At 48.9% G+C, this 25,993-nt stretch overlaps 11 protein-coding genes across 11 annotated transcripts; 10 read left to right on the top strand and 1 right to left on the bottom strand.

Moving 5' to 3' along the window:
- Positions 1-18: 18 nt before the first annotated feature.
- N7447_004232 (La domain family) lies at positions 19-3,057 on the top strand (the record flags this gene model as incomplete). The annotated part of the gene is made up of 2 exons (XM_057228507.1): positions 19-2,420; positions 2,484-3,057. The coding sequence occupies 2 exons, from the start codon at positions 19-21 to the stop codon at positions 3,055-3,057; spliced, it is 2,976 nt and encodes a 991-aa protein (XP_057087848.1).
- Positions 3,058-4,181: 1,124 nt separating this feature from the next.
- On the top strand, positions 4,182-5,556 carry N7447_004231 (SPFH domain-containing protein; the record flags this gene model as incomplete). Its single annotated transcript, XM_057228506.1, has 2 exons — positions 4,182-4,669; positions 4,758-5,556. 2 exons carry the CDS (start codon positions 4,182-4,184, stop codon positions 5,554-5,556), a joined length of 1,287 nt encoding a protein of 428 aa, XP_057087847.1.
- Positions 5,557-7,070: 1,514 nt separating this feature from the next.
- N7447_004230 (uncharacterized protein) lies at positions 7,071-7,493 on the top strand (the record flags this gene model as incomplete). Its single annotated transcript, XM_057228505.1, has 1 exon — positions 7,071-7,493. The coding sequence occupies one exon, from the start codon at positions 7,071-7,073 to the stop codon at positions 7,491-7,493; it is 423 nt and encodes a 140-aa protein (XP_057087846.1).
- A 693-nt stretch (positions 7,494-8,186) lies between these two features.
- N7447_004229 (uncharacterized protein) lies at positions 8,187-8,601 on the top strand (the record flags this gene model as incomplete). The annotated part of the gene is made up of 3 exons (XM_057228504.1): positions 8,187-8,240; positions 8,349-8,419; positions 8,496-8,601. 3 exons carry the CDS (start codon positions 8,187-8,189, stop codon positions 8,599-8,601), a joined length of 231 nt encoding a protein of 76 aa, XP_057087845.1.
- Positions 8,602-9,549: 948 nt separating this feature from the next.
- hir1 (putative histone transcription regulator Hir1) lies at positions 9,550-13,114 on the top strand (the record flags this gene model as incomplete). The annotated part of the gene is made up of 5 exons (XM_057228503.1): positions 9,550-9,586; positions 9,717-9,791; positions 9,890-10,111; positions 10,179-12,956; positions 13,017-13,114. The coding sequence occupies 5 exons, from the start codon at positions 9,550-9,552 to the stop codon at positions 13,112-13,114; spliced, it is 3,210 nt and encodes a 1,069-aa protein (XP_057087844.1).
- A 617-nt stretch (positions 13,115-13,731) lies between these two features.
- On the top strand, positions 13,732-15,335 carry N7447_004227 (YchF/Obg family ATPase; the record flags this gene model as incomplete). The annotated part of the gene is made up of 3 exons (XM_057228502.1): positions 13,732-13,806; positions 13,974-14,531; positions 14,784-15,335. 3 exons carry the CDS (start codon positions 13,732-13,734, stop codon positions 15,333-15,335), a joined length of 1,185 nt encoding a protein of 394 aa, XP_057087843.1.
- Positions 15,336-15,942: 607 nt separating this feature from the next.
- N7447_004226 (translation machinery-associated protein 20) lies at positions 15,943-16,621 on the top strand (the record flags this gene model as incomplete). Its single annotated transcript, XM_057228501.1, has 2 exons — positions 15,943-16,115; positions 16,231-16,621. The coding sequence occupies 2 exons, from the start codon at positions 15,943-15,945 to the stop codon at positions 16,619-16,621; spliced, it is 564 nt and encodes a 187-aa protein (XP_057087842.1).
- A 383-nt stretch (positions 16,622-17,004) lies between these two features.
- N7447_004225 (uncharacterized protein) lies at positions 17,005-18,365 on the top strand (the record flags this gene model as incomplete). Its single annotated transcript, XM_057228500.1, has 6 exons — positions 17,005-17,046; positions 17,097-17,192; positions 17,251-17,318; positions 17,374-17,617; positions 17,665-17,677; positions 17,725-18,365. The coding sequence occupies 6 exons, from the start codon at positions 17,005-17,007 to the stop codon at positions 18,363-18,365; spliced, it is 1,104 nt and encodes a 367-aa protein (XP_057087841.1).
- A 109-nt stretch (positions 18,366-18,474) lies between these two features.
- Positions 18,475-21,549, bottom strand: N7447_004224 (non-ribosomal peptide synthetase; the record flags this gene model as incomplete). Its single annotated transcript, XM_057228499.1, has 1 exon — positions 18,475-21,549. One exon carries the CDS (start codon positions 21,547-21,549, stop codon positions 18,475-18,477), a length of 3,075 nt encoding a protein of 1,024 aa, XP_057087840.1.
- A 1,161-nt stretch (positions 21,550-22,710) lies between these two features.
- N7447_004223 (Aldolase-type TIM barrel) lies at positions 22,711-24,080 on the top strand (the record flags this gene model as incomplete). Its single annotated transcript, XM_057228498.1, has 7 exons — positions 22,711-22,789; positions 22,861-22,904; positions 22,970-23,098; positions 23,168-23,276; positions 23,326-23,557; positions 23,615-23,951; positions 24,006-24,080. 7 exons carry the CDS (start codon positions 22,711-22,713, stop codon positions 24,078-24,080), a joined length of 1,005 nt encoding a protein of 334 aa, XP_057087839.1.
- A 792-nt stretch (positions 24,081-24,872) lies between these two features.
- N7447_004222 (aldo/keto reductase family protein) lies at positions 24,873-25,988 on the top strand (the record flags this gene model as incomplete). Its single annotated transcript, XM_057228497.1, has 2 exons — positions 24,873-24,890; positions 25,092-25,988. The coding sequence occupies 2 exons, from the start codon at positions 24,873-24,875 to the stop codon at positions 25,986-25,988; spliced, it is 915 nt and encodes a 304-aa protein (XP_057087838.1).
- Between the last annotated feature and the right edge of the window lie 5 nt (positions 25,989-25,993).

Genomic DNA, 25,993 nt, shown 5'->3' with positions numbered 1-25,993 from the left:
GTAAGCTCTCAATTCGACATGTCTACGTTTTCGTACGCACAAGCCGCCAAGGGCGTCTCCGGCACACCGACCCCGTCCAAGACCCCCTCAGAATCCGAGAAGATCGACTCCAAACCGGAGGAGCAGACCGCCGTTGAGACTACAACGGATGATGCACCAGCCCCCACCGAGTCTGAGCCCGTCCAAAAACCAGAGGTAGCAGCAGAGGAGAGCAAGGATGATGATGATTTCACCACTGTCACCAACAAGCATGCCGCCAAGACAAAGGCTATTCACTCTCGAACATCAAGCCCGAGCGTTCGCACAGGCTCAAAGTCGCGCAAGTCAAAGGATGACGACTCAAATACCTCCAACGGCAACGCAGAGGGTACCGCTGAGAAGCAGGCTCCCAGTGAGGGAACCGAGAAGGCCGAAGGTGCCGCAGAGAAGTCTACTGAAAAGTCCGAGGATTCCGAGAAAACCGTATCACCACCCAAGGAGCTGAAGGCTGCTCCTCTGCCCTCGGTCAACATCTGGCAACAGAGACGAGAGGCCCAGGACGCCAAGGTCAAGGCTGCCCCCAAGTCCGCTTCCACTAGCAAGGCCGCCTCCAAGGCCGCCTCGACTGTTGATGAGACCCAGCAAGACTCCAAGGCTGGCTCCAAGAAGAAGGGTGCCGATGGCGCACAGGAAGGTGCCAAGGACCGCAAGAAGACCGAGGGTGGAAAGGGACGCGATGCCGGATCGGTTCCCCCAGTAGAAGACGCTACTGCTTGGCCTACTCCCCAAGTTGCGATTGGCGAAGAGAAGAAGAAGGTTCAGGAGAAGACTGATAAGAGCCCCGTCATCAGACCCCATGGAAAGGAAAAGTGGACTCCCGTTCCTTACGTCCCCACTGCTGTTTTCAACACCCCGCTCCCATCTGCCGGTGGTCGTGGAGGTAGACGCGCCACTCGTGGTGGCCGAGACAGTGGCCGTGGAGCTCACGGCAATGGTGCCTCTACCACTGACAAGGCTGCCTCTGGACAGGCCGCCCAAGGCGCAAAGCCTGCCTCTGGAGATCGCGGACGCCACGAGTCTGGCACTGGACGTGCCGCCTCTCTCCCCGCACAGTCGAGACGGTCCCCCAGCGCCGATGCCAGTGCTGCAGCCGATGCACGCAAGGCTTCCCAGGCACCCGAGCGTGGCCGTGGAGCCCGCAACGGAGAGGAGAATAAGCAGGTGAATGGCGGAGAGAACGTCCCCCGCTCTCAGCGTGAGGGTAAGGCCTTTGGAAGAAACCAGGATGCCCGCGCAGGTGACCGCAACCAGAAGGGTGGGAACTTGGCTGTTGATTCGCAGGCTGCTGCCCGCGGCAGTCGCTTCGAGGCTGGATCGAAGTCTGCCGACCCTGCCGGTCTCACCGAGTTCAACCGCGAACGCGGAGAGTTCCGATCTGAGCGTGGAGGTCGTGGATCTAACCGCGGCCGTGGTGGTGTTTACAACAACTACGGTGGTCAGAACGCCCAGTTCAATGCGTCCATGTCCAACAACTCATTCGGTGCGCCCAAGTTTGGCTTCAACGATCGTCAGCGCTCGCAGCAGCATGGTCTTCCCAATGGATCTCAACAAGGAAACCGTATGCCCCTCCGATCGCCCTCTTTGCCCACTCCCGCAAATATGTACGGTGTTGTTTATCCTTTCCCAGGTGATATCAACGCGATGTATGGCTACCCAGCTGCCCCGATGAGCGCCGTTCCTTACCAGCAACAATACGTCGAGCCTTTCTCGCTCATGAACATGCTCTCCATGCAATTGGAGTACTACTTCTCCGTCGACAACATGTGCAAGGACATGTTCCTTCGTAAGCAGATGGATTCTCAAGGATTCGTGCCTCTGAACGTCCTTGCCAGCTTCAAGCGTGTCAAGTCTCTCACTGAGGACTTTGAGCTCCTTCGTCACGTGTCCCGTCAGCTCCGCAACGTTGAGTGCCAAACTGGTGAGGATGGCGTTGACCGCCTGCGCCCCAGAGACAAGTGGCAGCAATGGGTCCTCCCCGTGGACCAGCGCGAACCTACCGCCCAGCATGATGGTGCCGCCCCTGCTAGCAAGACTGATGAGAACACCCTGGTTCACAGCAACGAGACCGTTATTAACGGATCCGCTCCTCAGTTCGTCCCCAACGGTGTCGCCCATGATGCCAAGATTTCACTTTCATCTACCGCCCCGGAATTCATGCCCTCATTGCCACCCACCGCAGTGAACGAGATTGCCAATGTAGGAAACCCCTGGAATTCATCTGCCTCCCCCGATGCTTTTTCGACAAGATCATTTTTTTCGTCGTCTTCGTCTTTTCCCCTGGACCATTCATTTGTTGACACTTCTTCCTCAGCGTGTGGATTAGATTCGCAGTCCGAACCTCCTTTCCCCTCTGATTTGGAACCGGCGGTGGCCCTAGTGAGGTATGCTAAACTATTTGCCCTAAGATCTACTCTACGTGAGGCACTGACTGACTGTATGAACAGCTTCGATGCAGATTACTCTCAACACCAAATCGGCGGTGCTGATTGGTGGATCAACAGGTCTTTTGCCGAAGCGCATCAACCGGCGCCCAAGTCAAATGAGAAAAGCCGTTCTTCCACAGAAACGCCAAATTATATCCCAAAAACTTTCAATATGTCTCACCAAGAAACTTTCGATGGCCAAGACCGACCGGTGGCAAGAAGGTATAGCTTGGAAATGGCCCAGCCTTACCAATCCTGGTCGTCCAGCTTGACAAAACATTTCAACTCGCATCTGTATAATGAATTTAGGCGTTCTGCCCTTGATGACCTTTTGACTCGACACATTGACAACGGTTTCATTGAGCTCATGGAATATTATCGGAAATGCCTGCTTCACCGTCGCCCCATTCCTGACCTCGTGATGTACGACTTGGTTCATCTCTCATACGATCAAACATCGCACTATCACACCCTCGTCTCCAGCACGATCCATGAAACCATTGCCAGTGGAAAGATGAAATTACACAACCGGGGAAAGATCAGCAAATATTTCAATACCCAGCACGGCAAGAAGGCCAGAGAAAAGTTATCATGAGCCCTTTTTTGAATTTCCTTTCTGAACTTTGCTTATTTGCGACACGTCTTATTTCCTGCTGCTTGTTCATCTTCTCGTGACCAACATTATCCTTTTTTTGTTCAAAATGGTCTTTTTTTTGCATGCATATTCGCCAACTTTTCTTCTAGAGTTCCAAGTGACCCCTTCATTTCAATAACGCGGTCTGGCTTCTCGGTCAACTCGAAGCTTCGGAGTTCTCTCTTATCTCCTTTTTTTTCTGTTTAATTTTCATTGCTTTTCAGTCATGGGAGGTACTCGAAACGTTCTGGCGTCCGGGCATGATTTTATTGGCAGTCTTCTCTCTTTGCCTGCCACTACGGTGTGCCGGGCCCCCAAAATTCGTTTTTCCAACCTTGACATAGATATTTCCACTACTTTTCTTGTTTCCTTCCTGAGGTTGTGGCTTTCCTTTATCCAGTCAATTTCCGATCCAGGCCTTCCATCGGCCCTGGGTCTTAATAAGTATCAGCATGGCAATAACCCAGAAAAAAAAAAACACATGTCTTAAAAAGGCCTGTCTGAGGTTATCTGTGTGTTTCTCGAGTTTCGTTCATGGTGCCAATCGGAGAAAATGAATCCAGCATATCTACATTGCCGATCTGTCCATTCGGTCTACCTAGTCCTTCTTTGGACGACTCTTCTGAAGTGGATTGATCCATTCGGTGCTTTTCTTCTTCTTGCTGGGGTCCCTGCGAGGATGATTTTGTTTTCTGTTCTTTGTTATTAGCATAAACCGGGCTATTCGGGTCTTTGTGGAGTAATATGATTGATATGATTGATATGCATACTCTGTACTCCATGATATTGAACATGCTCTGTAAGACATCTGGAGAATATTAATTGTAAAATGTGTGTAAAACTGCATAATTGAGTCATCTATATAAACCTTCCAAGGTTGGAAGTAAAAGTAAGTCGCATCCGATGGAACGAGGTCGATCATTCATGCCTCAGGCAACAAGATCTTGAACCCAAACGGAGATAATTCAATCCCGATCCGGCTCTAATAGCTCCCTTTCCCCTCTCTAGCTCTGTTCTACGCGTCCAATCCATTGTTCTTCTTTTCATTCAAACCTCTTTGCATCTAAACTCACCTCTTCATCAACATGGAGGGCGCATCCCGGCAAACGTCACGGCTACTCCGGCCTCGTGGCCAGAAACTCCTTCCCCAACGTCTCACACGAACCTCCACAGTCAGCGCCACACCCTTCACCCAGACTCAACGACGGACGCTGTCAAATTCTCCTCAGTCTCTCGCCCCAGAGTCTCTTTTCAACAGCTTCAAAAATGGCGGCTCATACAACGAGGGACCCACTAGCTATTTCTCCAACCGACAGACCCTCCCCGCGAACACCGTTGTGCGGTTCGTCCCACAACAGACAGCATGGATCGTCGAACGCATGGGAAAGTTTGACCGAATCCTAGAACCTGGTCTTGCGATCCTTGTGCCGTTCTTGGACCGAATTGCCTACGTGAAGAGCTTGAAGGAGGCGGCCATTGAGATCCCCAGCCAGAACGCCATTACGGCGGATAATGTCACCCTGGAGCTGGATGGTGTGCTATATACGCGTGTTTTCGATGCGTACAAGGCAAGGTAAGTGATTTTATGGCGCGTTCTTGGTTGTTGCGTGGAATTGGATTAGTCGGAACAAAGAAATCGCTAACACATCAGTCAATTGTAGCTACGGAGTCGAGGATGCAGAATACGCTATTTCACAACTCGCGCAGACGACTATGCGTTCCGAAATCGGTCAGTTGACCCTCGATCACGTTCTTAAGGAACGCGCCAATCTCAATACAAACATCACCAAGGCTATCAACGAGGCCGCCCAGGAATGGGGTGTCGTCTGTCTCCGATATGAAATTAGGGATATCCACGCACCGGAAGCCGTCGTTGCTGCCATGCACCGCCAGGTTACTGCTGAGCGCTCCAAGCGAGCTGAGATCCTGGAGTCTGAAGGTCAACGCCAGAGTGCGATCAACATTGCCGAGGGTCGCAAGCAGTCTGTTATTTTGGCTTCTGAGGCTCTGCGCTCTGAGAAGATCAACCACGCTTCCGGTGAAGCCGAGGCTATCAAGCTTAAGGCCGAGGCTACCGCGCTTGGCATTGACGCCGTTGCCCGGGCCATCGAGGAGGGTGGCGATAATGCTCAGAATGCTATTACTCTTAGCGTTGCCGAGAAGTATGTTTCGGCTTGGTCGAACTTGGCACGCGAGGGCACAGCTGTTGTTGTTCCCGGAAATGTTGGAGATATGGGTGGCATGATCGCCAATGCCATGGCTGTTTATGGAAAAGTCAGCGAGACACAGGCTCGGGGTTTGGCAAAGAAGTCTCTTGGGGTTGAAGACAACTCTCGGTCATCGGAGACATCGCAAAGCAACCAGGCGCCGACGTTCTTTGAGGAACAGGTTGAGCAGAACATTGCCACGAAGACTGCGCAGGAGGGATTTGATGTGGCCGCCAACGAACACAAGAAATAGGCGTTTGTACTTCACCCGGCCGACACGAGAACGACGACTCCTCTCCTGATGTGACTTTTATTCCCTCTACCCTTTCTCCTTTTTGTTCTGGCATGTCACTTTGCCCTTCCACATTCTTCTTGAATCGGGCCCCTTTTATGTATCCACCACTTCCCCTCTCCATTTTCTTACTTTTCCCACTCTTACTGCCTGTTCTTTTCCCATTGTTTCCCGGCATTTGTTTAGGAGTCTTCTAAAACGCACGAGGTTTGCTGTGCATGCGGCATTGAATTCGCCATATTGGTTCCTGTATGTGTACATAAAGGAATTGTTGTTGATCAGAGAGCATAAGAGGAAGGAGAATATCTCAATGTACAAGTATCAGTATCTTATATTGCTTTAAAGGAGCTGTAAGTCTGCTGTGAGACATCGAATATAAATTGTATCAGATTAGCTCTTTGATTTCATCACGGGTATAATACTCGGATCTAGTTGGGTTTCAACATTGAACTATGCTACATTCGCTCCGTCTCTTCAAGAGGCTATCTACTAAATTCACTATCGACCATTACAATGGAGATGGAGGTCACTAAAACAAGTGTATTGTCAACGGCTATCAGAATCAACCAGCACAACCCGATACAGGAATAGGTTCAATATCAAACCTGATCTCAAGCGAGCAACTCTGATCCCACCTCACAATCCTAGCAATATAGTACGTACCTCTAGGAAATATCTCCAGAACCAAATGAACCGCACACTTCCCAATGCGCGTACCCAGAAGACCCTGGTACTCAAGGGTTTTATACTCCCAGATCCGCGGATCTTGACAGACCGGAGGCCAAGTGAGACCATTGCGTGGAGAATACAGAACATTCTGCACAAACTTCCTAGTATCCGTATTGACGATATCACAAACGTAGAAGCGTCGTAGACTTTGGGGATCAGTAATCTCTTGCATACGAGCTCGGGCAATCTGTGAAAACTGAGGCCCGTCAATTCTGAATATCCCCTCGGCGATGACCAGTCCCTTTTCAGCTAGGATGTCGTATATGTTCTCGCAGCCAGCGAACCCGAGATTCCCCTTAGCAAAAGTTTGTGTCGTTGTCTCGTTGTAGATTGTCTCGTTGGCATATCCTAGCGCGAAGGTGTTGCTTTAAAGGCGCCATACTGACGGGTATCTTGCATGTTAATGGTTAAAATTAGCATGGGAATATTTATAGTACTTGTCAGTATACTTATGATCAGGTAGAGCTGGTATAGATGTTCGATGTAAAGAAGAAAGATAAGACCATTGAACAAAGACTACAATGAGAGAGTTTTGATAAAGAATGAACCCTGTTTCAAGAGCTTTGTGCTTCTTTGTCAAATACCTGTTTGTCTAAACAACACAGTCCTAACCCTGAAGACAATAAAAGCCTGGGGGTTTCTACCTGATCATTCTTTCTTCTCATCTCTCACCCACTCTCCAAAAGTCCTGGATCAGAGTGTTCACACATCTCCAGACCATCCAAACCCCCTGTTTTACTCCCACCATGCCAATGTCTTTTGCCAAACCCAGCCACCTGACCTATGAACGGCATTTCGAGCGTGAATGCACGCTCTTCCAGCAAGCTCTAGAAAGGGAGGCTTACTCACTCCATAATGTGGAAGATCGCCGCGCAGGTACCATTCAAGTGATTTGTGATCTGATCGTTCAGCTGGAGATCCTCGGACATGTCGCAGAGACCATGACTAGGAAGTCCCCCATGTGTCCCACTGTTCTGATTAGCCCGCCTGGGTATTTCGTTGGTGAATTCCAACGGTTTTGTCGCGCGAAGATTCTGCCAGCTTTGGTTAGGTCACTGACTTGCCTTAGAGAGTCGACCACTATCTATCGTGATATAAACTACACAGTTGCTGGTCAGTTGGAGGCGATTCATGATGATTTGGCTTTTATCTTGGATTGTCGCGAGTAGTCATATTGTGATTGGATCTTTGCTTTCTTTGATTAAACTGCTGAATTAGGTCAGGATGTTAGACATGAGCTATCTTGAGGTTAGATATACAGACTCTGCTTAATAGGATGGTCTCGAAGAACATGGTCTTTATTTTGATATTTGCGAATAGTCTATTGCATTGGTGAGACGAATAAGATGGTTCATGCCAGTTCCCATATAAAGTTAATATCCGTAGCTTCGGAATATGTGTAGTATAAAACATGACCTGTTAGTCTGGTCTGCATATCTCTTGTAGACTTGAAACTACTCCGTATACCTATTCTCTCCGTCTTTAGTTAAATATCTTGTTTGTTAGATTAAGTGGCGGTCGATACATCACATACTCATTTTCGAGGTGGCCCGAAGAGCTGCATCTGCACTCTCTATCACACTCCAATGCACCGGCAGTTGACTGTCACACTTTATTTGTATATACAGGTTAAAGGAAGACATTGTAAATCATTGGATAAAGTCGTAAATGCTGGAAGTAGCGCCGCCAACGATGACTTCACTGCTGATCTTGTTGTATTCGTGCCGCTTTCCCCCACCCTGACCAATTACTGGTATATTAACCCTCCTCTCCTTCTTTTTCTCTTATTCTTCTTGTATTATCCGCATCTAATCTCCAAAGCAATAACAGAGCCTACAAATCACCCATAAAAACCACTTACCATGTCTAGCTCCGGACAGGGATACACTACCAAGAGCTCCGGCACCAACAGCCAGGTATGCTCCCCCCCAATTTCCTCCATGCCACCAAGAACATCATATATGCATCTGTTCTCGATGAATGCCAGGCCATCATCAATATGACACTGACAAAAATCAAATTAGGGCAACCACTATTGCTCTCACGACTACGGCAACAGCGCGTCTAACTCGAACAGCTACCACTACTCCAACACGTATGTATTCGGCTCGAACGAAGCTGTCATGCATATGCAGTGACTGGAAACAGTATATTCTGACCGTTTGCCCTAGCAATGGCTCTTACTACTACTCCAACCCCAATGGAAGCTCCTACTACAACAGCGGGTCGGGAAGCTCGACCTACACTCCCCCCTCTGGAGGATCCGGCAAGAAATAAATTTTCATGTCATAATGTCGGCAAGTAATTGATGTATCATGAAGGTTTTAGTTATATGAACAACCGATGGATCTTTACTGTTTCATTTGTAAATATGTGTGTTGATGTAGTCGTATTAAGCATAGCTAGCAGAGAATGTTCGATCACTCAATGCTCGTATAGATGAAGTAGCCAAAAGAAAAATCATTACCTATTTTTCCAGAGGGTCTTTTCCAGAAGCATTAGTCTGTATTGTTTGACTTCGTTAGCATAGAGATATCTAACTAGATGTTTCACCCCTCCTTCGCCAAGATATGAAGTTCAACGGCACCAAGACCCTAATATGGAACTCTGTAATTGAATCGAAAAGTAAGATATAATGGTACCCAAGGAGCACCTGATCTTTACGTTTCCTTACTTTAATCGTTCATTAAAGACGTTGTCCATGTGTACACTAACTAGGCCATACTCTTCTCGTATAAAACCACGTTTGCCCTGTAGTACTTTGTTTGGTGAAACCAGTAAGCAGAAAAAGATATTACAAAAGTAAACATATAAAATGATAGTAATCCCCCTAAAGGAAGCAAGTGCGAGCTAGTTGCTAGCCCTTGCAGTGTAGTTCAAAAGACTATCAACGCGGGAGCTCGGACCAGGCAAATCTGGAGATCGCGACTTTTGGATTCGCGCCCTTTTAATCTCCGGTCTCATCCCTCATCTGTGCCTGAGCTTTATATCCTTTTTTTTTCTTTGAATCTTGTCGAGGAACCCGTTTGTTTTGGCTCTTGCCATGTCCCTCGTCAAACTAATATACTCCAAAAACCAGCTATCCGACACGCCGCGCTCCCCTCCTTGCCCACGCTTCGCGCACATTCGTGTTGATACGTGTTGCACGACCTAATCTCGAGACAAGACCGCTCACCCCTTTGAGGAATAAGCGAATAACCGTGACTTTGCTCCGGGACTGGCGCGATGCATATTATCAAGCCGGTTTGGCTCACCCATGGAGGTACGGAGCTTGATCGCCCTGGTTTTCTTTGCTCGACGCCGTTGGGACGGAGACACAGTGCTCCACGAGAATAGGACCAAATCATCCCATGAAAGAGCCAAATTTTGCTAATAGAATTGCTCTGATACAGGTGAACGCAAGGATTTCGAGGTTTACAGCTGCGATGTCTCGCCAGATGGGAAGCGACTAGTCACAGCTGCTGGAGGTGAGCTCGACCCTTTTTTTGCTTTGAGGTGAAGGTCACGAAGATCATGCGCCGCCGAGGGAATTCTCACTGACATCATGGCTCTTGATTTGCTTTAGATGGATATGTGCGAATCTGGTCAACAGATGCTATTTACGGCACCGGAACTCCCGAACTCGAGGGCAAGCCAAAACAATTAGCGTCCATGAGTAACCACTCGGGCACAATCCATACCGTCCGCTTTTCACCCAACGGGAAATACCTTGCGTCAGGCGCGGATGACAAGATTGTCTGCGTGTATACCCTAGACGCTAACCCTCCTACACACTCGTCAACATTTGGTACGCTTTGGACACACTGGATATGGAGAAATGGAGGCAGACACTGACGGCTGTGGGAAAATTCTAGGCACCGACGAAGCACCCCCTGTTGAAAACTGGCGTACAATTAGGCGATTGATCGGCCACGATAATGATGTCCAAGATCTCGGATGGTCCTTCGATTCATCGATACTGGTATCCGTTGGGCTTGATTCAAAGGTCGTGGTGTGGTCAGGTCACTCATTTGAGAAGCTGAAGACGATAGCGATCCACCAGAGTCACGTTAAAGGCATCACTTTCGATCCGGCAAACAAATATTTCGCAACTGCGAGCGATGACCGGACCGTTCGCATCTTCCGATTCACATCTCCTGCCCCAAATTCTTCAGCTCATGACCATATGAACAATTTTGTCCTTGAGCAAACAATCACAGCCCCATTCGCCAATTCTCCTTTAACCGCCTATTTCCGTCGTTGTTCTTGGTCACCTGATGGGATGCACATCGCAGCTGCAAACGCTGTGAACGGTCCTGTGAGCTCTGTGGCCATCATTAACCGCGGATCATGGGATGGTGACATCAATCTGATTGGACATGAGGCACCTGTTGAGGTCTGCTCGTTCTCTCCGCGACTTTACGCAACAGAGCCGCCCAATAAGAAGCAAGCAGATGGGCAGCCTGTACCCCAGCACCACATTACCGTCATCGCTTGTGCTGGTGGAGACAAATCTCTTAGTATCTGGATTACGAGCAATGCACGGCCGATTGTGGTTGCGCAGGAAATGGCCGCGAAAGCTATTTCAGACCTGGCATGGACTCCTGATGGAAAGTGTCTCTTTGCTACTGCTCTAGATGGCACAATTGTGGCAGTCAGATTTGAAGATGGCGAGCTGGGCTGGGCTACGGAAATGGAAGAGAATGAGAAATCACTCACTAAGTTCGGAACTAATCGAAAGGGTGCTGGTATCACAGAAACTACAGACAGCTTGTTGCTGGAGGAAAAGAGCAAGGCTGGCGAGATCAAGCACGTTGAAGGCAGAATGGGTGCACTGATGGGCGATGGCGCTGAAGCTACTGCTGAGCCTACTACAAATGGAGACAAAACCGCACAGCCATCGAACGGAACTACGCCTGCTCGGGCCTCTTCGCCAGCCCCCGAGGCTACAAAGACCCAGACGAATGTAACTCCTTCGACACCTGCCACCACAGAATCAGAGAAGCCCGACCCATACAAAGCTAAGCTGGAAAGACTGAAGCAGCGTCCAACATACACTAAAGAGGGCAAGAAGCGTATCGCACCATTACTAGTATCCGGAGCTGGGGCCGGCGAGTCATCTCTCCCGCAGGCCCGTTTGATGGCATCTGTCAGCAATCAGGTCAAGGCTGACGCCCCGACTACCATTGTTGACCTGTCAAAACCCTTCGATGGTCTACCCAAGGGTGGCCTGGCTGCTCTTCTTCTTGGAAACAAGCGCAAGCTGGCTCAAATAGAAGGCGACGAAGATGGGAGCGTAGAAAAGCGTGTGGCATTTGCCAGCCAAAATGGAGCAACTCCCATAATGGCCAATACCCCCGACGGCCTTCTACCAGCTCAGGTTCAATCTGCCGCGACCGGCCAACAGCCAACTCCTGAATTCATTCGCCCCGCAGTCACAAATCCTTGCATGTCGGTCAGCCAACTTCGTCTGGCAGTCCCCAAAATTCGCAGCCAGATTCTCCGTGCGCTAGATTCGAGCGGGAAACCGACGGAACCACCTGGTCCTAGTACAGGCACAGACTCGAGCTCTACCAAGAGTCGGGCGGATGTGGTTTTCGAAGCTCGGAACCCATCACCCGCAAGTCTGACCGGTCGTGCTGTGGATCGCGAGCCAGTTCGCCTGACACTGTTCCGTGGAGATCAGCCATTATGGCAAGATTTCTTACCACGGACTGTCCTGCTTGTGACTGGTAATCAGAGTATGTGGGCAGCTGGCTGTGAAGATGGATCAATCTACCTTTGGACGCCGGCAGGTCGTCGTCTGGTAAGCGCTCTTGTTCTCGAGGCACAGCCTGTCATTTTGGAGTGCAATGGACCATGGATCCTGTGCATATCCTCTGTGGGCATGTGCTATGTCTGGAATGTGAAGCACATGTCTTCTCCTCACCCCCCAGTTTCCCTCCAGCCAGTCTTGGATGCTGCAATTCACACTCTAGGCGCGAACCCCACCGCCGCTCCCGCAGTAACAGATGCACGCATCAACTCGGAGGGCCGAGTCGTTGTTTCTTTGTCCAACGGCGAAGGATACTCCTATTCCCCATCCATGTTCACATGGCAGCGCCTCTCGGAAACTTGGTGGGCCGTCGGCAGCCAGTACTGGAACACCACAGACGCACCAGTGAGCAACTTGCAGGCCAAGGACGCGCAGCAAGATACCAAGGATGCCAAGGCAGCTGTCGCAGCCGGCATCATTCCTTGGTTGGAGCGCAACACCACCAATGAGACCCTCCTTCGCGGAAGGGCGTACTTCCTCCAGCGTCTCATCAAGGTTTTATTGTCACGTGAAGGGTACGAGACTTTCGAGTCCAGTGTATCCATCGCTCATCTTGAAAATCGTCTCGCTGCGGCTCTGTCCCTAGGTGCCAAGGAAGAGTTCCGATTGTACCTATCCATGTATGCCAAGCGCATCGGTGCCGAGGGTTTAAAACTGAAGGTCGAGGAGCTCCTGAAGGGTCTTATTGGCGGTCTTTTTGAGGATGAAGACGATGCCAGCGAGGGAGTCTTGAAATTGCAGGCCAATGAGCGCGAAGGCCGTAACTGGCGCGAAGGGTCTGATGATCTGTGTGGCTGGCCACGGGAAACATTGTTGAAGGAGGTGATTCTAGCACTTGGTATGTTCTACCCTTCTTTTCTTCTTTTAACGCTTCAATCACTAACGAATGTTCATCTAGGTAAACACCGTGACCTTCAACGTGTGACAGTACCTTATGCCAAGCTACTGGATATGGTCGACAATACATCAGAGCATGGCGATGCAATGGATCTTTAATGATGTTTTCTTGCTATCTATACCTTTTTCTTCTCCTGGTTTTGCTGGCGTTCAATAAGTTCGGGCTGGGTCACCCAAAAGGGTTTGCATTATTTATCTCCGCTGAGGCGGGATTGGAGATTATATATCTCTCATTTGGTGTATTTGTATCATAGGTTCTCTTTTGGCTTCTTATTTAAAGTCAACCTATTCCCATTTCCCATCTATTTCTTGTATCAACTGCCTGTAGACCCTAACCCTACAGTATTACGTACGTCACACACTTTCAGGGACAGTGACGTCGTCAGGGCTTGACTTTCACGTGGGCGGTGTATAGCTCTGCAGGCAGAAAATTTGATATCTGGCGCGAACAACATCAACTTCACTTTTTGGATAGCAAAAAACACGCATTCATTTACTCTCTTTTTATTCATTCACCTTGTCCGCAATTGCTGTGGGCAACCGCCATCACGTCGTCCACATCTTCTATCTTCTTCCTTCGTATCGTCGATCGATCCGCAGCTGGTCCTGCATTTGGCGCGCTCCATTCTTGTTCCCGCTTCCGCCTTTCAACTTCCCCCCACCTTCCATCTCTCTTCTGTCGCTTCTACTCAAGCAAGAAGAAAAAATCCAATAAAATGCCTCCCAAGAAGCAGCAAGTTCAGGAAAAGATTCTCTTGGGTCGTCCAGGAAACAACTTGAAGAGTGGTATCGTATGTGAGCTAGGCCCCCACCCTTTTTTTTCCCTTTCCTTTTTTTCCACACAGCACAGTCCACTTTTAAATTCCGAAAAACTATTTAAACCCCCTTGCCCCCTTTCCTCTCAATCTTTTTTTCTTCTTCCCTTCTCAACCATGATTGACTAACATTATGGCTTCAGGTTGGTCTTGCCAATGTCGGCAAGTCGACACTCTTCCAGTCCATCACCAAGTCCTCCCTCGGTAACCCGGCCAATTTCCCCTATGCCACCATTGACCCCGAGGAGGCCCGTGTCATCGTTCCCGATGAGCGGTTCGACTGGCTCTGCGAGCACTACAAGCCCAAGTCGCAGGTTCCTGCCAACTTGACCGTGTATGATATTGCCGGTCTCACCCGCGGTGCCTCGACTGGAGCCGGTCTGGGTAACTCTTTCCTGTCGCACATCCGCGCTGTCGATGCCATCTTCCAGGTGGTTCGCTGCTTCGATGATGCCGAGATTATCCACGTTGAGGGTGACGTCGATCCTTGCCGTGATCTGACCATCATCAACGAGGAGCTCCGCATCAAGGATATCGAGTTTGTTGAGAAGGCTCTTGATCTTCTTAGCAAGCAGACTCGCCGTGGAGGCCAGTCTCTGGAAATGAAGAAGCTCAAGGAAGAAGAGGCTACTACTGCCAAGATTCTTCAGTTCCTTAAGGATGGCAATGACATCCGCAAGGGTGAATGGAACCCCAAAGAGGTATGTTGAAAATTTTTCTCTTTCCCCGAACGCAACTCGCCCTTGTATCTCTCCCCCCCACTCCTTACCTGATGAATAAGAGCACTGCTCGAAATTTAACCCAGCTCGTTGAGTGCCCTCATTAAAAGGATACTCACAATCCGAGGGCACCTTGAGAATAAAAGTTATATGCTGAAATTTTGGAGTCCACTTTTACATGATCACAATCACTCAAACTCTTTGAGAATCTCATGCTAACCAAATTGGTTATAGGTCGAAGTTATCAACCCTCTGTTCCTGCTCACTGCTAAGCCCGTTGTGTACCTTGTCAACCTGAGCGAGAGAGATTACATCCGCCAGAAGAACAAGTATCTCCCCAAGGTCTTCGAGTGGATCAAGACCAACTCTCCCGGTGACCCAATCCTTCCAGTTTCGGCTCAGTTCGAGGAGCGTCTGACCCTCATGCACGATGATGCGGCCGCTGAGGCTGAGTGCAAGACTCTTGGCACCAAGTCCGGTCTCCCCAAGATCATCACTACCATGCGTCAGTCCATGAACTTGGGCAGCTTCTTCACCACTGGTGAGGATGAGGTTCGCCAATGGACCATCCGTAAGGGTATCAAGGCTCCCGCTGCCGCTGGTGTCATTCACACCGACTTCGAGAAGACCTTCATTCAGGCTATCGTATACAACTACGCTGCTCTCCGTGAGTACGGTGATGAGAATGCCATCAAGGCTGCTGGTAAGATTATGACTAAGGGCAAGGATTACGTCGTCGAGGACGGCGATATCCTGCTCATCAAGGCCGGTGCTGCTAAGCACTAGGTGCACATGGACAATAGTTCTTTTAAATGATACACCAATAAGTCTTGTGAATATTCTTTTTCCAACTGTAGATTTCTTTCGATCTGTAAACCAATTTGACTTGATGCAAATTCTCATTGCTAGCTCCTTTATATTCGCTAGGTTAAGTTTTGATTTGTTGCAGGATATGCCCAACTTCACTTCTGCGGATGGTTACGTTGCCTTGATATCTTGAGGCCAATTTGCAACAGCTCTTATTCATTGAGTAAGACCATCAATTTCATTCTGTCTGGGCTGTTCAGTATCAAGTAGAAAAAAAAGTAAAGCGACCTACTAGTCACGTGACCACGTCCCCCGCGCATCCCACTTGCGTATCAAGAGCTTGATTCTCATATTCTCACACCCTCAACCAGCATCATGTTTAAGAAAGAGTGAGTCAAACCATTCAATCAGTCCACAGCAGTCCAACAGCTGGTCCAGTCGCTTGATCCGAGCCTCCTGCCTGCCAAATGGGACCACACATCTTCCTCCATTTTGAGGCACCGCAAAGACAGGAGGAGCTGTCAAAGACTCCAGATGAAGACATACACAGCTCCTACGAGATAGCTCTTGCTACAGAAATTTATCAATGACACCAACTAATATCCCTACTCCATCTAGTATCCCCCCAAGCAACCGGTCTAAGGTGAAGTCCTCAGTGCAGCGCGCCCTGCGCCAAAAACTGCTGGAGACATACCCAGGCTTCGAGCCCTTCATTGAAGATGTCATGCCCAAGAAGGCCTCATTGGAAGCCGTGAAGCTGTACAGTTCCCCCATTTTTCACCTTCCGATTCCACCAACGTCATTTCCAACTTCCAACCTGAGTCTGCTATGCATCTCCTTCCTTCGACCCGACAGCTAATGAAAACCACCCCAGACCCGACCGCGTGACCCTCTACACAATAGACTCAACCCCCCTCTTCTTCCAACCCATCGACGGACCCCCAGTTCCCCACCTCCGCCTCATCCACGCCTACCCCTCCGCAGTCCCGACAATCCAGATCGACCGCGGCGCCATCCGCTTCGTGCTCTCCGGCGCAACGCTCATGGCTCCCGGTCTCACCTCCCCCGGAGGCCGTCTACCTGATGCCGAGCATGCGCTTGAGGCCGGGCAGATTGTTGGCGTTAAGGCTGAGGGCAAGGAGGAGATTTGTATGATTGGTATGCTGAAGGTTGGCACTGAGGAGATTAAGAGTAAAGGGAAAGGAGTTGTCATTGATGAAGGCCATTATGTTGGTGATGGGCTTTGGAGAATGAATTTGGATTAGGATGGTTTTGAGAAAGCAAGGGATTCATTGGGCTGGGGTTGCGGGTCTTTTGTGATGTTTTGGCTTGGAACTATACCTCTCTGCACGTATGGTGATGATTACATGTATGTGTTGGATGATTTGAAATGAAAAATATCCCTCCTCTGGACGAGGATCAAAATTGGCTCAATGGGTATTGATTGAATGTAGATGGCTTTTTTTATTCATTCTAATGCTGTAAAAGTGGATTTCGATGTAATGTTTTGCATTTTTATATGGTGTCCAGAAGCAGAAGTACATGACGCCATGCCATGACCTACCGGATTGCTCGGAGGTTCTGAACTCCAAATACCCATTTCCTCCTTTTTATCAATGTTTCCTTTGATTCAGTCAAAACATATACGATGGCTTCCAACGATCGAAAATACCGGTTGTCGTATGAGGCAGTGAGTCAATACCAGTGAGCTTGAACGCACGGAATAATAACCATCTCCAGCCCAATCGGAGTATGCCGCAGGAGTGGCAGCCGTCGGGATGCCATGATAAATCTTTTGGTAGCTATCACATCGTGAGATCGGAGTACAATGCTCAGGTGAGAGTCCTTGGACAATGACCTCTTATAGATCATGAGTCTGACCTTATTATTCTAGGAGGATTGGTACTGCAAGCATAGGTATTACGGTTATCCGGGTGCTGAATCGTATCATTGCGTCAATTTGTTAGTTTTTACCTTGCTCCCTATGAGAAGTACCCTGTTTCTAATATTTGGCCAGGACTGGCTGGTATTACTCATTGAACCCAGATGGTAGTGAAGAGAAGCTTCATATGAAACAGAAGAGAGCCGCGTACCACCCACCTAACAGCTTGGTTTGGGAGGATTGGTCAGATATTGTTGCTTGGGACAAATTGCCAGCGATACCTGATCGTTGCCTTGAAAAGATTAGCCGTCCTGCTCCTTGGTTTTGGGCGGAATTTGAACGAAGAGAGCAACAGCGAGGTATGGCTTGGTCCCTCCTAGTACGTGGCATTGTTGACACCAGGAAGTCGCTGTTGAACACACCCAGCGAAAATACATAGGTGAGATCGAATCACTGACAACATGACTCATGGCTAACATTGGGCAGAATGCTGTGAAAACGACGTCTTTCATCAGGGAGACAATGATCCACACTGGAACCAGCATAGTGAGTGGGATATGCCGATTGTCAACGAGGATGTGATGTTCAGATCTGCGAGCGAGACGTCGGTGAAATCGGAGGGTGACACACCTGGTGGTTCCTCCACAGACCAGACGTCCCAGGAAGAGCTACCCAAGACCAAAGTGCCCACAAAGAAGAGAAATTCGACTGCGGCAGAGTGTACCAGCGTTAAGTCGAAGCCCCGTCATAGGAGGACCGAAAGCTCAGAGAAAGAGCCCGAAGAGCCCAAAAACCAGAAGAGACAGAAGAAGGCCGAAATCAACCAGGCTGGGGAGCAGGGGAGTCCTCGATTGAACAAGATGAAAGGCGAAAAACGAAAGTTTGAGGAGCAGGAATCTCAGGAGGGCTCCGAAGGAACGAAGCTTGGAAACAAGAAGCATAAGAACGAGAGGATACTCGAGGCGAAGCGTAAGGAAACAGGCCGGGGAAACTCTGCGGACCTGCCAAATCGGAAACGGAAGGTTAACGATGAAGACGGAGTGGTCACAACTCCAATCACGGTCAAAAAGAAGAGACGCCACAGTATTCAGGAAAGCGCTGTGGCCATAGAGGTCGGAATATGCTAGGACAAAGAATATAATCTATTTATACAGTCTAGCTAGGGAAACTGGTCCCTCGATCTAATAATGAGTCTTCAATGCCCGTGCGGTTTAATAAAGATGTGAATTATATTCTTCAAAGATTGCTTGAGGCCGCAGACCACCCAGGAATGTACTTTCGAAGCAGATCCAGTGTCGGCATCCACGCAAGCAACTCCGGGCTATCACGAAGAGCCTGGAGAGTGTTGTTAATCTCAAACCGAGGCGCATTCTCTTGAACACCCCAACGGGTATGGGTACCCCATATCTCCTCCTGGAATAGCGGAAGAAAGGGATGCAGTGGGTTCGTCGCATCGTTAACAAACAGTTCCAGCCAGCGGGAAAATGAGATGCCTTGCAGCTGGCAAGAGCACTGCCTACTGGTCAGGTCAAAGGCTTCCTGAAGATCTATGGGCTCCGGCTGTATCAAATTATAAGCATGGCCCACGTTCTCTTCGAAGCCAGCGATCCGTAGCATCGCATCTACCACGAAATCCACTGGGGCAAACGCTTTGCGTTGCCCCGGTACGATGGGATAATGGCCTAGCTGAAGACAGGATGACATGAGACAACCGACGAAGTCACTCGGGTTCCCTCTTCCCGTTTGACTATGGCCTAGAACATACCCGAGCCGGATAATGATCGCTGGCGAACCATTGCGAATGGCATTCCAGACCACATTTTCCGCCACGAATTGGCTTTGGGAATATCCTGTGTCATACTGTAGAGCCACGATGTGGCCTAGTGGCCCCTCATCCTCTGGGACGGTCTTGGTTCCTTGGACAAATCCCGTCGGGCCATACGCGGCAATACTCGAGGAGTAGATCAGTCGTTTTGGCCGGGAGCGATTGGCAAATCGTAATAGCTCTAATGTTCCCAGGACATTGGCTGCTCGATGACGGGAATATGGCTGGACGTAACTGACTAGTGCCCCCAAATGAAAGACTACACTCGCCCAGCTTGCGTAGTGATCGTACTGTTCTTGCGGAAGGCCGACGAGCGGGAGTGACAGATCACCGGTGATCGAAATGATTTTGCTCTCCTGGGAACCTCGCAATTTGTACTTCTCTAATGCTTTTTTGATGCGCAGGTCGGCGGCAGATGCATCCTGGGCACGAACAAGACATGCGACTTGGGTGACCTGCGGCATAGACAGCAGTGACGCGAGAAGAAAGGCGCCAACAAATCCAGTGGCTCCGGTGAGGAGCACTCGGCCTTCTGAAGCGTCAAGCCAGTCGACGGCCAGGTCGGAATTGACCTGTAGGTCCTGACCCAGCAAAGAATCCCGAGCCAGGACGCTTTGCTCCTCCACTGCGTCTGGCAAAGCTGTTCCATTCTTTAGCTTTTGCACTAGCTGGGTGAGTTGACCTAGTGTGGAATTCTCGTACAGAGCTGCGGACCGCAGCTCAATTCCCAACAAAACTCGAATTTGGCCGATCAGATATGCGACTTGCAGTGAGGTTCCACCCAGATGGAAGAAGTCATCGGAGGAATTCAGACAGTTTGACGGAAACCGCAGTATTTCGAGCCAGAGCTGCTCCAAACAAGTTTCCACGGAACAAGCGTTGCCGTTCGAGTGCACTTGACTCTGACGCGCGACCCTCATCTTCTCCATATACAGCTGCTCAAGCTTCCTTCGATCGCACTTCCCTGTACTTCCCAATGGAAGCTCTGCGATAAATTCAACGCGAGGCGCCAAAAGATGAGGAGCACGGTCGATGAATGCTTGTGCTACGGTTTCCCGGTCGATATGAATGCACTCCGGTACAACATAGGCAACCAGTATTGGCCCTGTGATGGCATTATCGGACCCGATCTTGACAACAGCTGCTGCGGACGCAAGATTAGTGCTCAAGATGATATTCTCGAGACCCTCTAGCTCGATGCGGTGGCCCCAGATCTTGACTTGTCTGTCCCGGCGGCCGACAAAATGGTATAACCCAGACTCATCCATGCGCACGATATCACCTGTTCTGTAGGCATGGCAAGGGAATCCCATCGCGAGTCCTTTCAATTGAAGATGTGGGGGCCTTATAAACGACTTAGTGTTGGCCAGAGGATTCCTACAATATCCTGCGCTAACTGCTGCACCGGCTACCACCAGTTCCCCTTCGCTGCCCTTTGGAAGTGGAATGAGATTTTCGTCGACAATGGAAACTTGGCAATTTTCAACTAGCCTTCCGAGTGGAATTTGACCACTGTGAATATCCGCTGCGGTGATGTCGTACGCGATGAGAAACACGGTGCATTCTGTCGGCCCGTAGAGGTGGACTACTCGATCTGGGGGGCCGTTGTCAAATATCTTCCGGATCACCGACACGTTGACCGGTTCGCCGCCAGTCGCCAGGGTGTGGATGGTGGAAAATGCTCCCGGGCAAGTGTGGACAATTGTGCTTAGCAACGCGGTCGTAACAAAAACAACATCGATTCGGTCCTCCCGGAGACTCCGTGATAATAGGATGGGGTCGATGACTGTCTCATGTGGATAGATCACTAAAGTCCCACCTCTCAACAAGCACACCCATATTTCGAACAGAGTTACGTCAAAGACAGTATTGCTGATGTGAGCAAGGCGTTGGCCATCTTGAAATGGTGCTATTGAGCTGAATGCTAAGTTGACGAGTCCGCCGGCTAGAATCTGAACGGCTTTGGGATCCCCTGTTGTACCTGAGGTGTGGAGGATATGTGAACAGCTTGATGGTCCATTGGAGGAGACCTCAAACTCATCGTCGCATATCTCAGGGTGCAGTGTATGGTCCACAAGGATATTGTCGATCTCTAGAGATTGATTCCAACTCTCGTCATCTACCAGAGCCAGCTTCACATCCAGGTTTTGGAGAAGCTTCCGGAGAAACACGCCCGGTTGTTTTGTGTCCAAGGGGACACAGGTTCCACCGGCATAGGCAATGGCAATTTGTGCCAAAATATGGTTGACTCCTCGGGGTATGGCAATCGCGATTGGAGTTTCTGGTTCCGGTGCTTCCAGTCGGATAAGTTGTGCGAGCTGGAGAGCTTTGAAATGCAATTCCTGATACGACACAGCATGCTTGCCAGATTCTATGGCTGTTACTGGGCCAAGGAGCTGAGCCTTCGCCTTGAAAAGCGGAGCAAGCCCAACGTGCCTCACTAGGCTTGCATCGAGTTTCCTCACATAGGAGAGAGAAGGCAACATTATGAAACCAGGCCAGAGAGTCTGGAACGCGGGTCAAGGGAAGCAGCCTCCGAGGCTATATAGTGAAGCAATGAAGCAATGCGTCGTAATCCAATAACCAGTGAGTTTTGTTTTCTATCTAATTCGCCCTAATTCGCAGTTAGAGTTACTTGATAGATTGCCCGGGGTTGTATTAATCTAGCGGTGCATTGTAATACGTTTCACGTCGACGTTATTTAGTCACACTGTGATCTACCTCGGTGGAGACATGTGGGAATCTCTTGTTGCTCGAATGACGATGCTGCATAGTTGCCACTATCATGTGCAGGTCAACGTAATTGTTTTTCTTTTCCTTTTTCTTTTCCTTTTTCAGTTGAGGGTAGTGCAACGAACTTCACGTCGAGTTTTGGACATATATAGTCATATTCAAAGGATTTAGCGTTGTGACCAATATAACATACAGTGTACTTTGTCAAGACAGCCCGAGATTGAACTCCCTTAGATGTATGCCCTAATGCAACTCTATCTCACTGGTGGCAGACGGTAGGGCTTGCGCAGGGGACTTGTATAGCAACCAAAAAGAGTGTGAAACCTGGTGTATATTATCGATGATGCGAGACACAAGTAAATCAGATCATGGCGGCCAGAGACCGGTATTTTGTAGTGGCCCGGGTAGCGCTCATTGATTGGACTGCTGGCACCGTTTCTTTCAGTTCCATCTAAAACCCGACGTTATACCGCAGTGCTCGGCTCTCTGCTCAACGACAACCAACCTGGTTAAGCAGGAAAGATCAAACGCACGAGATCAGCCAACACAGCATGCCTGATAAGGTTTAGATGTATAGATGTCTTTATGCACAAGCTATGCATGGTAATATCTCCAATAGTTTGGCGGGCCTCTGTGATAATGAAACCCTACAATAAACATTTTGAACAAAATTACGCCATTGAGGTATATTCCTGTACAAGGAACATTTGGGCTAGTGGAGAGAGGATATGCTACCCTGCATGACCTTGGCTTATCCAAATCCCAAAATTCGAAGCAACCCCAAGCTTGAAGTTTATAAAAGGGATCTGTCTTGCAGGGGAATTGAACATTTTCTGAACCTTCACAAGTGTGTTAGGTATTCTTGGACTGTTGAATTATCCCATATCTATCTAGGTACTTGACTAAGCTCAAAAATGGACGAGTGTCAGATCAATTTGCTCCAATACCTGCGCTCAAAGACCCAGGTCGATGTTGATAGCTTTGATGTTGATGGTATGCAACTATGCTCGAATCTATCCTTCTTTTTGTTCGGTGCCATACGTTAATACCTCGATTCCCACCAGTATCGACGGAAGTTCCAGGATGTGTCGATGCAACATCCAATCAAGTACGTTTATTACGTTTCTGAAAATGGCGACAGAGAGATCGACTGATTGGGATTATTTCTCATAGGCAGAGATCTACTGGGAGATGGTCAAGCCGCGGCACGATGGTCTGGTGAAAGAAGTCCTTGCTTTCAGTACCAAAATGAAGTCTGGATTTCCAACTCCGAGGTTGGAGGAGCTGGCATTTGAAGTCATGGTAAGCCCAAGACTCTTAGTGGCTGCCGTATACTGTTACGTTGATTGGTCTGACTTTCAAGTCACACAGGCAATTCGATTGGCCTTTCTTATTATCCCAAACATCACTGGCTCTGTGCATGTTATGGCAAATCCGTGCTACTCGTACGACAAGGAGAAGATTATCGAGACTGGAATACGTACGTTACCTCTCAATGAAATAATTTAGCACTACTAAAGTTCAAATAGGATTACACAAAGTCTGTAACCTCCTAGATCCGACTTTCGACACTAATCGGTTGGTCATGAAGGTGGCCGCCACATGGGAAGGTCTGCAGGCATGTAGAGAATTGAAAGATTGCGGGATAAAGACTCTAGCAACCGCAGTGTTTACAATGGAACAGGCCGTCTTGGCCGGTGAGGCCGGTTGTGTTTCCATCTCACCTTTTGTTCACGAGCTCAAAGTGTTTTTCGATGAGAAGTAAGTCGGGTCTCTGCCAGTATCTAGTCCCAACCGTCTTTTTCTCACCAGTGATAGATACTCGGACAAAAGTCCTCTTCTTAGTCTGTGCGTCCAGGCACAGCAGTTCTACAAGAAGCGGTCCATGAATACAAAAGTCAAGGCATGCGCCACAATATCGCTTGACGAGCTCCTACAGTTGGCTGGTGTGGACGCGTTGACTATAATGACTGGTGACCTACAGAACCTTCAAAAGGGCACTGGCTGTAAACGTTTGACTGAGATTCAATCTCTATTTGATGATGATCACATCACTGACAGTAGCAACTATCACTCATATCTGGATGATGAAAGCACCTATCGTCTTGAATATTCTCGAAGTGGCCAAGGTGCGGGCCAGTACAAATTGATGCAGGTTTGTTTCTCTGTTCAAGCCAGAAGCTCCCCGTTCTAATAAATTTAACACTAGGTTCTAGGAATCTTTTCAGACTTCCAGTTGAAGGGAGAGGATTTTATGAAAATGCACCAGCAACATCTGAGTTAGTTTACGAGGATTTCTCAGTCGATAGTGACAGATGACAGAACTCAGACAGGGGATTTCTATAAAGCAAACAGAAAGCGCAAGGTGGAAGATCTCTGATATTGGGTCTATGGAATGAGAGAGAATTTTGTAGGACAGGAATGACGAGGGACGATTCGAGATCATGGCGGATATCACCAGTATTCTATAGTGGCTAGCAGAGCGTTAATTGATTGGGTTGGTTGCACTGTCTCTTCTCCATCTAAAATCCGGCGTTATACTGCAGTTCTCAGATACCTGCTTCTCAACTTTACACTTTGAATACTTCTGAGATCTGGTATACGGGGCCAAGTCTGAATGTAGGACCTGGACTTCAGTGTTTTAGATACTTTCTCATTGTTAGAATCTATGAAGTAGATGAGATCATGAAAGCACAATATGTGTATTGTGGAAAGTGTTAAACTATTGATCAGGGAGGAATTACAGAGGAGAGACTATCGGAGTCTACTCCATAGGAGAGAGAGAACATGTGACTACTGAGAGATATCAACACTCATCAACCAGATCCAGGCGCAGGAGAGTATTTACAATATTCCCCGAGGTCTATATATTTGGTTTATATATTTGGTCTATTTACCCCCTCTAATCTCAATCTTAGGGCTTTAAAGGAGTCTTTTCCCCTTTTGTCCTTTGCCCAAATTTCGCTGACTGACCCCCTAAAGATGCCGAAAATGACGTTACAATCATTGCCAACGAACATCAGAGGTCACAAGTAGATTCAGGTTCCCTCGCCTGCATCTGGCACTGTTACCCTAGATGGTTGGAGCCCGACCGGTATGACATAGGGCTCATATTCAGTTCTGTTTGGAATGCGGCTACTTACTGTCTTTTCAAGGTGATCCACAGAAAACAATCCAGATAATTCGCACAGCCATTCAAGCCGGATGTTATCATCTTGACTGTGCATGGGAATATGATGTATGCTATCAACCCGAGTTTCTGGTATCCCTAATCTAATGAGTGTTACCTCCATAGGTAGATGTCGAGGTTGGCGAGGCGATTCGCCAGTCCGGCGTCCCACGCAAAGAAATATTTGTCACCCATAAATTGTGGGTCAACTTTGGCGCTCCTCAAAATGTGGAGGTTGCGTTGGATCTCGCTCTCCAGCGAATAGGGATCGATTATGTCGATCTATTCCTGTTCCACTATCCTGTCGCAGTTAAGCCGGCCGGGGATCTCTGCGAGGCGTGGATATCTGAAGATACGACTATGGCGGAACAGGGCTGTGTAGCCGATGATAAAGGCAACTTTATTCCAGACCTGGAACATTGTCCAGCAGCAGTCGCTGCGCTGAATGTAGACGAAGGCAGTTTCATTCCGACATGGAATGCGATGAAAGACTTGGTTCGCTATGGGAAGGCTCGAGCGGTTGGAGTTTCGAACTTTGACGTTGAACATGTGCAAGAGATCCTCGATGCACAGAGTGACTCTGATGATGAAGTTCCGCTTTCATGCAACCAGGTCGAGTGCCACCCCTGGTTTCCCAATCTGCGACTGGTTGAGTTCTTACTGGAGCACGACATTCTGGTCATGGCGTACAGTCCATTTGGGTCTGTCAAATACGAGTATGGAGTCTTCCCGCCTGAGCCGTTCACGCCTTATGGAACGACTCTGTTGAAAGATGAAACAGTCCGACGGATTGCGGCCAAGAATGGCTTGAGTGCCAGTCAAGTGTTGCTTAGTTGGGCAGCTCAACGATCTACACTGCTGGTATCTAGAAGCCGCTCCCTGCAGCATCAGCAGGAGAACCTTCTATCGAAGGAGTTGCCACAGGAGGATATGCAAACCCTGGCAACTTTGGAATTGGACGGTACAACCGGGAAGTCTACGGCGACGATCTACTTCCCTGGAATCAAGGTATACAACTCGTAGATGTT

The sequence above is a fragment of the Penicillium robsamsonii genome, assembly GCF_028829455.1.
Source record: "Penicillium robsamsonii strain IBT 29466 chromosome Unknown utg000002l_segment0_segment0, whole genome shotgun sequence".
In the NCBI taxonomy this organism is placed as follows: domain Eukaryota; kingdom Fungi; phylum Ascomycota; class Eurotiomycetes; order Eurotiales; family Aspergillaceae; genus Penicillium; species Penicillium robsamsonii.
This window is presented reverse-complemented; position numbering and strand designations above follow the sequence as displayed.